The 12,517-nt window shown below is 38.9% G+C and overlaps 1 protein-coding gene across 1 annotated transcript; it reads right to left on the reverse strand.

Annotated features, from left to right (window-relative positions):
- Nucleotides 1-5,131: 5,131 nt before the first annotated feature.
- On the reverse strand, nt 5,132-11,129 carry atf4a (activating transcription factor 4a). Its single transcript, XM_042485343.2, has 4 exons — nt 10,970-11,129; nt 8,711-8,890; nt 8,052-8,369; nt 5,132-6,917 (listed from the first exon to the last, which is right to left on the reverse strand). Exons 2-4 carry the CDS (start codon nt 8,757-8,759, stop codon nt 5,893-5,895), a joined length of 1,392 nt encoding a protein of 463 aa, XP_042341277.2. The 5' UTR covers nt 8,760-8,890; nt 10,970-11,129; the 3' UTR covers nt 5,132-5,892.
- Between the last annotated feature and the right edge of the window lie 1,388 nt (nt 11,130-12,517).

Below are 12,517 nucleotides of genomic sequence, written 5' to 3' on the forward strand. Positions count from 1 at the left end.
ATCTCTAATGGTACAATATTTACATTTCATTACTATCATGGCGTCCTTGTGGGCGGGGTGAGGACATGTGAGAGGGAGATTAGTCAGCATGGTGTTGCATAGCTCGGTCCGAGCCAATTTGTTTCCCAATTATAGAGCCAGGGCTGTATATGAACACGCAGAACGGACGGCTGACCACGAGGAGATATTTGCTGAATTAGACAAATGTTGGATTAGAATTGCTGACTGCACCTTGAAGTAAAATTAAAGATTAAGTTTTTCTGTAGGCCGAGACAGAAGTTACCCTATATAGCTCTCTAAAACCAATGGGAATTTGCCATTTGATTTTGGATTACTGCTGAAAATAAACTCTGTGGAAAACACAAGTTTACATTTTAAGGATTTATAATAAAAATTTCCATGCATGAGTCATACACCCTGTCTTTCCATTTATATATAGTATTTCACTTATAATTACTTTTTGTTGAGCAAGATAATTTTAACAAATGAACACCACTTTCAGGATTTTTGAGGCCTAAATGCAATCGCCAGGAGAAAAAAAAAAAAACATTAGTCTATAACCAAACTACACCACAGACGCTTCAATTAACGTCAACACCACCATGAGGCTGTAAAGCCGTATTCAGCTCAGCTCGGGGTCTAGTCATATTTAAATATTTGCCAGAAACACCCTTCTTTAAGACACATAAACAGAATATGGTGTTTATATGCTAAAACACATGAACGGGATACCCAAATAACTTGATCAATAATGGGATTTTCATGTCCATGTAAATGCACCCTATGTATAATAACACAAGCTCCTTAAGTTATTCCTTTTTTATTCTTAACAAATGCATAGGAGTATTAGTATTAGTGTTATAGTTTACCAATTTTAGCTTCTTTGTAAACTACTGGGTAGAATGGCAGTAGGCTGTAATACTGCATCATAGCATAAGTGAAGAAAATGTGTTTTTATTTATAAAGTAACTATAAAAGTATATAAATGTAAAACTACATTTTCCCTAATTTGTAGTGGAGTAAGAGTATAAGTAGTATGTTAGGGAAATACTTGTGTCAAAATTGTACTTTTGTAGGCTAGAGTACTCGACTGTCATCAGTCCTGTCAATAAGTGTAGTTCCCAAAATGTTGAGCTATTCCAGTAAAGGATATCATATTGTTATACTGTTATTTACAGATGCTCTAAATTAAAGTTTAATTCTCTTAATACCAACAGTTATATATCAGAGCAGAGATAAATAGATCACAGTTTCACCGCCTTCACAATAACAGCCCATCTTCACACACGAGGCCAACTTTTGAGCATTTTAGGGGTAAATTCATTATGAACTCGTTTACCCTTTTTAAAACGTGTGCATCAAGCATCAAGCATCAAATTATGTGTCACAAGCGCTAAGTGAGTGACTCATGTATCACTCCCTCCGGCTTTCCAAAGTACAAAACCCTCTTCTTTTAAATCTCGTGACTACAAAGCAGCCTGTTGTGTCGTGTACATCAAAACGAAGCTTCAGTTCAGACCAACTCAGTCATGAAAACCTAATGAAGTGCGACACATGACTGCACACAAACACGCACAGATTTTCATACTGTCTTTGTCAAGTAACGTATGGAAAGATCAAAATGACGCACCGACTCTGTGCTGTGCTCAAATGAACTGAATGAAACCGTCATTATCCTGATTACTAGTGTGGACCGCAGAGGAATGTGACAAGACAAGAATAATCTTTGCTGCTTTGCTTGGAGCCACCTCGCCCACAAACCGTTTCTTTTTGTCAGTCAGCTTTCTGTAGCACAACTCTCACTGTTAACTAGATACTCTGCACTTGTTTAACTCAATGCATATTTCCTTGGTGCTATAAATTAATTGCTAAACCTTAGCGAGGTCTTCATGTAGAGCTGGTTTCTCTCACAGTAACCAAAAATAATGATAATAAATGAATGTAAAAAGGATAGTTAACACCTTTTAGGACCTGTTTTACTGTTTTGTTTTTGTTTCTCTTTCTGTTTTAAATGCTAAAAAGGCAATGACCTCTTGTCTATTTGTTGTATACTTGTGTGTTTTAGTTTTATAAGTTGTAAAAAAATGACCAAACTAAACTAAACTACACTCCACATGCATGTAAACGTCAGCTTTATTTAGGATTTTAGAGCTTGTCTATAATAAAACTCTAGAGATGTTTTTTAATAAACACACATAAACTACACACACATCTGGGTTATTTTTCCCTTCATAAATTAGATCATGTTTTTAGATATCTTTGGAAAAGCCAGCAGAGGCATTTAGACAAGTTCAGACTTCAAGAAGTGGACAAGTAAACATTTTAAAGGGATAGTTCAGATTTTTTGAAGTGGGGTTGCAAGGGTCACTTATCCATAGACAGTATGTTACATACAATAGATGTCGGTCGACACGCCTCCAGTTTGGTGAGGCAGGCTGGAGTCCGACATGGAAAATAAGCAATCTACTGCCTTCAGGGGGTCAGCAACAAAAACAATTTTAGCAACCTCAAAAAGGGTCCCACCAAAAATAAATCATATTCACTTTAATTATATGCTGTATTTTGAACATTTTCACTGCTTTATCTGAATGTCAGACAGTGATTTCCACCTGGAAAATGAAGATGTGCTATCACTCCATTGAGAAAAACGGTAAATATTCCCATCTTGAACTGGCAGTATAAAAGGGGATGTTTACTATGTGTAAGTACCCCATGCAACACCACCCAAAAGATCTGAAATATCCCTTTAAGCTGTATACCGTAGAAATGTGCCTAACTTATGTTCTTCAAGCACAGCACAAAACCTCAAAGATGAATAATGCATTTTTATAACTTTCAAAGCTTCTCGATTCTAATAGGCCTTTGTTTTACGGCAGGCATTTTACTATTTAATATAGTAAGTAAAGCACAGGTGTAGGCAAACATTAGTCATGGCTTCTACTTTTGTGCATGAATAGCCGAGTCTCGGATTCATGCTACAAATTTTTGTTTGAGTGGGCAAGCGTTAATATGATTTGTAGCCTACATCAAAGTCATAACAAAGCAACTTTAGTTATCTCCTTCTCTCTGCCTGCAGCTGGCTCGCTCTTCTTATCTGCATCTTCTCAGGAAGGCAAAGCCTCACTACCTAAGAATCTGTCAGGGAGGAGTGTGTGTGTCTGTGTGTGTGTGTGTGTGCGTGTGTGTGTGTGTGTGTGTGAGTGTGTGCGCGCTTTAGGGGTTTTACTGCCAAGACTAAATTTACACAGCTGCCTGACAGTAGTCAGCACATTGAGCTGAACCTCACACATGTAAGTATCACTTTCAGGGATACTACACTGACTTATCAGTCCAGTACTCGTCTAAACATTGTCACGATTTATAAACTATGTTCACGTGTGAGCAGCTTTTCACTCAAAGTGGTCCTAAATTGACTGCTTAAACATCTAAAATATGTCTCCAAACGTGACCACACACAAACGCAAAGGGGTCGTGTGAGCATCTGTGGCACGCAAGCTTCAGAGCAGACATCTGCGGCTCAACCCTCATGTTATATTTACTTCCACCCCCCTCTCACCCACCTGTGAAACACGCGAGACTGGTGAGTGTAGTCTGGTTTCACAATTACAAGGACCTTCCCATAAAACGTTTGCACAGATGTTTCTCGCTTTTGTCTTCCTCGTCTCTCATTTCCCGATAAAAAGCTCTAAGTTTGGCTCCAGACAGAAACGGGGGCTTTTTTTTGCAGCTGTAAACTGACCAGTTTGAACTAGTTTGCCAGGTTAGGACACTGGAAATTGCACACACGTTTACACACACTAGTTGATTTTGTGGATTATTTCATCTGCTTGTGTTTACATTGCTGTCTGCTGCAGAATTTTGATTATTTTGAAACTACTGGGCACACTTTTTTTTTCTCTTTTAAACGTAATACTCAGCGTTTACACCCTTTTTCCTGGCACCGGCACACCAGCTTCATTTTACAAATGTTCATTACACTGACACACCAAAGCTCAGACAGAGAAACTGCATGACTCACGAGTGGAAAATGTAAATAATAGTACAACTGCTGAGCACCTTGGAACCAGTACAACAGGATCTCTCTAAACGTTTTTGTGACGTTATTTACTTTTTAAAAGTCAACTTGATTTCTTCTGTTGCTGATACATACAGTGTAAAACTGACGTTTAAATATTTAAAAAAGTCTGCTGTGGCCATATTTGGGAAAAAAGGCCACTATCTTTAATAATGAATAACCTACACAGGAATAATGCCAAACACACATTTTAAATTTTGTTTTTTTTATGAAAACTACAGTATGTTAAAACAGGGTTCCTACAGCTTGAGGCGAGTTAAATTTAAGATTTTTTTGAGACTTTAATGCTGCTCGGGATAAAATTTAACACACTTAATTTTTACTCTAACATAACATCATCTTTTTATTTCTTGACCTTTTTTTATTTCCTTTCATTTGTGGTTTTCTTGCTTTTATTGCTTCGGTTTTTTTTGGACCATTTCTTTGTATTGTTTTATATTGACATTTGACATTTTCCATTATTTGTCCTCTGGCTTTAATTTTGTCGCCTCACTTGTGTTCAATAGGACTGTTTGTCTTTCCATTGTTGTGTTATGGATCCCATTTGATTTACTTTGTTTGTCAGAGCACTTTTGTAAACCGTTTCTCAAGGTGCTATATAAATAAAGTTAGTAGAATAATAAAACTTGACTTTTTGGTCAAGTTTAACACTAAAAAGTGATATGCCTTGAAAAAAACATGTTTGTTGATTGGATGCAGTAAATTTGATTGTTGGTTCTGCTCTCTGTGAATTTAACATAAGGCATTTGATAAACAGAAAATAAAATAGATGTTCCTTGTGAGATTTTACAACGCAACATCACAAAAAAAAAAAACCTCGTCTCACTCTCCATGCCTTAGCATTTTTTTTAGACTTTTGAATGATTGGGGACATTTTAGCCTTAGATTTAGATTAATTCAATGCCATTTAGACGTTCAATCACCCCAGTATGTGACATAAAACCCCAAATGTTTTTCAGCTTTACATGCATCAACAATCTGTTACTTCTCTTTTTTTAAAAATACTTTTTTAAAAACTTTTTTAAAAAAATCAGTGAAGCACATCACACAAGTCACTTCAGGACTGATAGATATTTATTAGAAAAAGAAGAGCAAGCATTTTTACAAGCCAAACAGCTGCGCTAAGAGACTGAGCTATTCAACACATTATCAGGTTTTATCCAGCATTAAATAACAAAAGCTAATATCTGCAAGCAAAGGAGGAGAAAACTATATACACAAATAGATCCGTGTTGACAGTGTAACATCAAGAATTCATAAATATATTGAGGCCCCTTTCTGGACTTGAAGCTGTTAAAGAGGAAGGTGGAAATGGAGGGGGGGGGGGGTTAAAAAAGGAGCAGGTAACAAGGTAAAATCTCACTTTACTGACACAGAAGTCACTTTTTGAAGCTGAGCTGGGGTTTGACTGTCGTGAGTGTGAGGCAATACATTTATTTCAAAGTCTACATCACTACCAGGAGCTATGGTGACTCATGTTTTTCATGCCTAGTCTACAGATACAAATATACACCCTGCCCGTTTGTACAAGTACTGCTAGTAAGACAGGGAGTACATTAAGGGGTCTAACAGGGGACTGAGAGACAAGCATGTACAGATGCTTCACCTGACTACCTCCCAGCCCCCCGCGCTACGCTAACAATCTCATAAACTTCCAGAGGCTTTTTACTTTCAGTTTAGCTCTTTCCCGTTCAGTGGCGTGTTTGATACATCCACCCTCGCATGCCATTCTTCTGTAATCTCTTCAAACATACTTGTGGTTCTTCGTAATGGCATGTGAAAAGTGGAGCAGAAACACCACCATCACCACATGTGCCTCACACACATTCTGGTTTCAAAACCACCGAGCTGGTTTTGACGCGACGCTTACGAACTTCCTCCATCAGGTCTTTGAGATACTGAATCTCTCTGCTGATGGACTCGGCCTTCTCCGCCAACTCTTGGTTCCTCTTCTCCAGCTCTTCGCACTCTGTGTTGAGAAGGTCCTGCTCGACTCTCTTCTTCTGTCTGTAGCGAGTGGCCGCCGTCTTGTTCTGCTCCATCTTCTTTAGTTTCTTCTCGACCACTTTAGGAGTGCCAGACACCGATTTGACTCTGGAGGTCTTGGCCGAGGGGGAGGATTCGGTGACGGGCTCTGGTTTGGAGTAAGGTTTGGTCCTGGAGGAACCAGCTATTGGAGAGGGGACGGGGGGCGGAGATGGGAGGCGACTGGGTGAGCCGGCAGCTGACTCGATGCCAGAGTCGCTTTCGCAGTCGCTTGATGGAGGAGAGGTTTTACTGGACTGGTCGGAAAGAGACACGAGGGAGGGCTCTTCTTTGTTGGTGAACACCACCACAATGTGGTCAGGGGTGGGAAGAGAGAACACAATGGGGCTGCTCATCTGAATGCTTCCACTGGGATCTGGAATGATGGTGGCGGTCAGAGATGTGGGCATTTTCTCTGCATCCAGGACGTCCACTTCACTCCCCAGCTCCAATGCGTATGCTGGAGAGGGAGGGGACGGGGACGGAGCTGGGGACAGAGGCTCAGACTTCATATGAATCTCCTGATCAGGAGCCACCTCTGTCTTCTTGGCCTCATCTGCCCCAGGGAGAGGGAGCTCCAGGGGGAGAGAGGGGATGCTGGGCAGCGACAGACCCAGCTCCAGGCTGTCTTGCTGGGCGGGGATGGATGAGTGGAAGGAGTCGAGATCTAAATCCATGTGGGAGTCGAGGGAGGCCAGGAGATCCTCGGGTGAGCTCGGAGACTCATCGGATGAGCAGGAACCAATGAGGGAATCCAGATCATATTCACTCAGGTCGATTTTCTCGGACATCCAGTCCATGCCCGCAAAAGCGTCATCTGGTGACAGATGATTTATTCATTAAAACTTGACTGAAATAACTACTAAAGTAAACAATGGCAGATTTATATATAAAAACCTAATTAAAATCAACACCTCTTCTGTAAAAGGAGTATTATTACACTATGATTATTATTGTCACATTCATGTATTATCGTATTAATACTTCTCCCTGTTCTTCTTGTACTTCTCCCTGAATTTTTGGGCGGTGACGGTCCAAGGACAGAGGGATGTTGTTTGCTGTAAAGCCCTCTGAGGCAAATTGTGATTTATGATGATGGGTTATATATTAAAAAAAATGAATTGAAGAATTAAAAAAAGAAATAGAATAATAAAATTCAAGAATAACTTCAGTATTTTAAGTCCTCTTTGTTGACTGGATTTTAGTGAATGCAAGCACAAACTGCTTTCACATCCTATTAAGTCTCTTGATAATGTATTCACTAAAGTAAAGTACAAATAAATCTGAGTCCCCAAACCCGTGTTATCATTTTGTTGACGTACATAAACAATGTGTCTAATGTGCAGACCAGATGCCAAGAGCCACAACTGGCTTCATACCAGTGAATGAGTTTGCTCCAACAAAGAGATGCACGTCATTGTGTAATAGCATATTTAATGAAACCAGTTTGAACCGGTCTCAACTATGCACTTGAGCGCCACACCTGCCAGATGCTAACCAATGATTGTTCTTCATTGCCAAACACACCTACCATTACTCATTCGTGCCTTTAATTTGGGAGTTGGGTAAAGTTTGTAAAGTGTTTTGCAAAAAAACATCGACGCCCATATGTTTTAAGCACTTTTCGTGGCTGTAAAAAGATCATAATGGAAACTAGGACACGCTGCCTGCAGGACAACATTAAGAGCTTTACTGACACAGAACAGCCTCCATAAAATATTAACCGCCAGCCTGGAAGCAATTTCCTCACAGTGGTGGAAACTTTTGCAGGCCCTTAATTTCTTTCCACATAAGATCTTGCTGATAAAACATGTGTTCCTAATTTAACTTTGTAAATCAGTTCACTTTTCTGATTCCCAGTTTCTGAAATTTTGCTCATTTTAGCTTCCAATATGTTGTCCCTTGAAAAGCTTATTTTGGAGTATGTTCAATAATTCTACGTAGCTCTCACCTTTGCCATCGTCTGCTCCAACGTGGCCGTTGAGCAGGTGGCAGGCATCCAGCCAGGGGGGGCACAGAGAGTCCGCTCCGGCCTTGGTTCCCAGGAGCAAGGAGGGATACGTGGGAGGAGGAGAGGGAGGCGGGGAGGCAGAGGAGAGCGGGGAAGACGACAACGTCTGGTAAGGAGACGGGGAGGATGCGTAGGAGGAGAAAGAGAGGGGAGGCGAAGCTGGCGCCTTCCCCTCTAGAGAGGAGGAGGGAGAAAGAGCTTCTTCTTCATCTTGGTCCAGAAGGGGCCCCATGGGGTCAGCCATCAGAAACGAGGACCCTGTGGATAAAGATTCCTTATTGAGTGCATAATTTCCTGCACATTATTTAACCAAGGAAAATAATCTATTTCAACATATGTCCATGCTACCCCTCTGACACCACACTGAAATAATCACACTTAAAATCTCAGGTTCCCCATGTTTGATAAAATGAGATGATATACTGGATGCACTATAATCTAATGTAATAAAGTGCAGTCAGTACATGAATTACTGTTTTGAGATAAAAACAAGTGTTTTAATTGCTGCTAAACTTTGCGATTTTTGTTATCCAAACTGAATGCCCTAACTGTAATGTTTGTAGCAGCGCTTTAAAAACATTTGTCATCACAACACCAACCTAAGTACAGGGCCTCCACGTCCTCTAAGGCCAGCTGGGAGAGTGTCATGGCTGCTGCTGGTCAGTGTTAGCCGTGAACGGATGAACAAAAACAAAGGTGAGTCTGATGACGTTAGCAAGTCGAGGGGTTCGGTGGTGCTGTCGACGGCAGCAATGCTGTAGGTGGTTGCCGAGAGAGACCTGGGTAAAAGAGACAGAAATGAAGAGTATGTCAAAATAAGAAACACTTTATTAATCCCCTGGGGGAAAATTTTGTTCATTACAGTCGCCAAGTGTAGAGAACTATAGAAAATAGAAATAAATAAAGCACAAAGTATGTAAAATTTTAAATATAAATACAATAATGATAAAAACAATCTGCACTGGTATATGACTGACAGCGCTAGTATGTGAAAATTGAAAATTATAAATATTTATGATTACACTGAGTGTGTTAAGTGTTAAATGTGTGTGCTAAATGCACAGATACACACGAGTAAGATGAGCCATAAATATACATACAATATGTGCAACATGTTAAATATTGCCTACATTCAGGAGTTGAAAGAATATTGCACATTTGAATTATTGAACAGAGGATTGCTGTAGTTGAATTATTGCATCAATTATTGCAGTTAAGACAAAGAGATGACAAACTATCAGCCTGTCTAATTACTGGGACTAATTGAAAAAGTGCAAAGAAAGCGTCAGCATGGGAGAAACTTTCACTCTGTAAAACCTCAGGAAGCTATTTTTATCTATTATTTTTTATTTAAATGTACAGTTGACTTTATAAAAAATGTTGCTGGGAACTTTCTGTATATGATGTTGAAAGTTTTAGTTTTGATTAAAAAAAATCTAAAGATATTTAAACAAGTTTTGTGTTGGGGTTGGTTTTATTCCAAATTCGAAATTTTGACAATTATTTTCATTTTTATTGTCAATGCATACTGGTTCCAAATATCTATTATTGGTCTCATTGAGTACTGTTAATATGTATCTGTATTGGCCATGAAAACCAATATCAGTCCACCCCAATATGAATGTTTCATATTATAAATATTTATGTTTTGAGTGTGTAAATAAATATAAAGAATATATAGAACTGTGTCCTATACTATATTATAATGTATAATACTTATCTGTAATGATAGAAACGTGAAATATTTTCATGATGCTACAATGTACACAAAAGAACATTAAGTATACATTATGTTTATCTAACTATAGGTTATATTGAATTTAAAGAATATTTCACATTTTAATAATTAAATGGAGGACTGTTGTAGTTGAATTAATGCACCAATTATTGCAGTAACGACAGTGCTTTGATAAGTATTGCAACTTTAAAAAAAAGAAACTATAACACATGACAAATACACAATGAGTGTTGAAATAAGGGGTTGGAAGTGTGGTGTTTTAACAAAATGTAAATATATGGAAATACTATGAAAATATTATGCCACGTGGCTGCTATCACTTGTAGTAGGCCAACCTTATCTGTACATCTGAGACACACCCCATAGTGGACACACTTCCCGAAACAACCTTTTCTGACATTGACAACCCTCACGGAAACAATACAACTTCTCGTTAAACGTGTTTTGGTCGATAAGGATGTTACGTCGCAAACATAATGGGGGAGGGGAGGCTAATTTTGGCTAATCCGTTTCACTGTGGCGACAAAGCGGAGCTAAAGCAGCAGACACCCCGCCCTCCACCGGGGGATAACATTTCCTAATTTGGTCATGCTTCGGCCGCTGGCCCCGCCCTCCTCCGTGAGTCATCGCGGAGATGTGGGAGGGCAACCGCCATTTTCACAACAGAGCCATCTGTGCGAGGGCTGAGACACAAGGACAGCGCGCGCCATTTTGGACACGCCACGTTGTCAATGTGTAATAAACACAAACATTACCTGTGTCAATAAATACTCTGGGTCGTGTTTTTACTGTAAAAATACAAAAAAAATTCTAATAATAATATAAATTAAGGGGGTTTAAAAGTTATCGCCGTCTACAGGAAAGCGACCGTTAAGCCTCGTCAACACAAAGCTGTCCCGCCGGCTGGGACTACTTCACCTGACAAGTCTGTAATGTGACACCAACTCCAAACCAGGAAATAAACACATTGAAATCCACTTTTTTTACTCAATTTCAAAATCGTTTTGGTAGATATTAACGCACATGTCGTGCTCAACAGGTCTGTTAACAACAATACAGTTGACATGAGGAAGTCAAAAGCACTCGCGGAGGTAAAACGCCGATTAAAATTAATACTTACGCCATTTTGCCAGAAATAGCCAGTGCACTTTGCCGTTGCACTGCCGGGTTGTTGCCGCTGCAAGGTTTGCTGCCGCACGCCTTTAGACTGCCATTGTAGCGCGGGAGAGTGTTCACCGAGGGCTGAGTTTTACTTTGACAGTCAAAAGAAGGAAGGACGGGCGGAGAGAGTCACTCTGGTATATAAAGAGCCTGAACACCACTGACTGTATTCCTCCGCAGTGTCACTCCGCGATAGCGTTTGTTTTAGGCGTAGTAGCAGCGCGGATCGTTTGGAGGCGTCGCCGCTTCAGTGTTTAAGAGCAGTAAAGAAGTTTCAGCCGGGCAGCAGCGTCAATAAAACACGCGCACCGCTGTGATCGCTCCATCTGAGTCTGGTTTGTGATTGGTTAGATGTATAACGTCTATAAAAGCTGACAAAATAGAGCCATACGCATGAAGCATATGGGATGGAGCTTCAAACTCCAGTGCCTCCCTACGTCATATATAGGTCAAATGCAAAATGTAAACATTGGAAACGGAAGTAGTTTTACGAATCTTACAAATGCCAGCGTCTGATGAGAACAAATACACTTCAACAAACGTTACATAATACATAATGACAGACATTTTTTCATCTGTTTAAAGAACAAGTTAGGTAAGTAAGAAACAATATTTTGTTTACGTCAATTTATTTCAGTAGCATAGAATTAAAATGACTAAAAAAGTTGAATTTAGCCTTGTTTGCTTTTTTACATCCTCCATGGAGCAACACGTTTACAAACACAATTTTAAAAAGTATTTATAAACACTTTTAACCCTTTGAAACTAGATTAAATTGGCTTGATTTCTTTCAAAAAACATGACAAGATGGAAATGAGCCAAAATTAGCAAGAAATCAGTAAAGACTACAAGAAAAGTACCTGAAAATTAAATAAATAAAACCAAAAATAAATAAACAAAAAAAATTAAAAATCAACTCACCTGGTAAAAGAGCTGAAAAAATCTAACAATTCTGTAACATAATTATAAATATGTAATTTTAGTCAATAGCCATGAATATTTTTCCCTAGCTTTTTACCTTACACCTTTTCCCCTCATGTTTTTAAAATACTTTTCTAAATCTACAAATTTCTTGCAGTTTGAGGAACATTTCTTACCAAGTTGCCCATTGTCCTTTTCCCCATGTTTTTAAAAGAAATCATGCCAATTTGTTCAGGACTCAAAGGTTTAAATATTTGTGATAGACATCTGAAAGCAGAACAAGGAACTTGACATTACTCTAGGTTTCAAAGGGTTAAGATAATGCTGAAATGTTCTTTAACTGTTAAAGTGAACTTTTGCACATTTACTATTTAATATTTTTGCACATCGTGCGCATAATTACAGCTTTTTATATTATAAAACACCCTTATTGTAGATAATTGCGATAATACATTTTTCATTATCTTTGTCATATCTTTCATGTAACTTTTCTAGTACTTATACCTTATTTTATTTTTTCCTTTTAATATAGTATATATAGTATATAGTTTAGTGTACTTTATATTTGCACTTAAAACCAAAGCTA

This window comes from Plectropomus leopardus, chromosome 3 (assembly GCF_026936395.1).
Source record: "Plectropomus leopardus strain MGB_pleo_1.0 chromosome 3, ASM2693639v1, whole genome shotgun sequence".
Classification (NCBI taxonomy): domain Eukaryota; kingdom Metazoa; phylum Chordata; class Actinopteri; order Perciformes; family Serranidae; genus Plectropomus; species Plectropomus leopardus.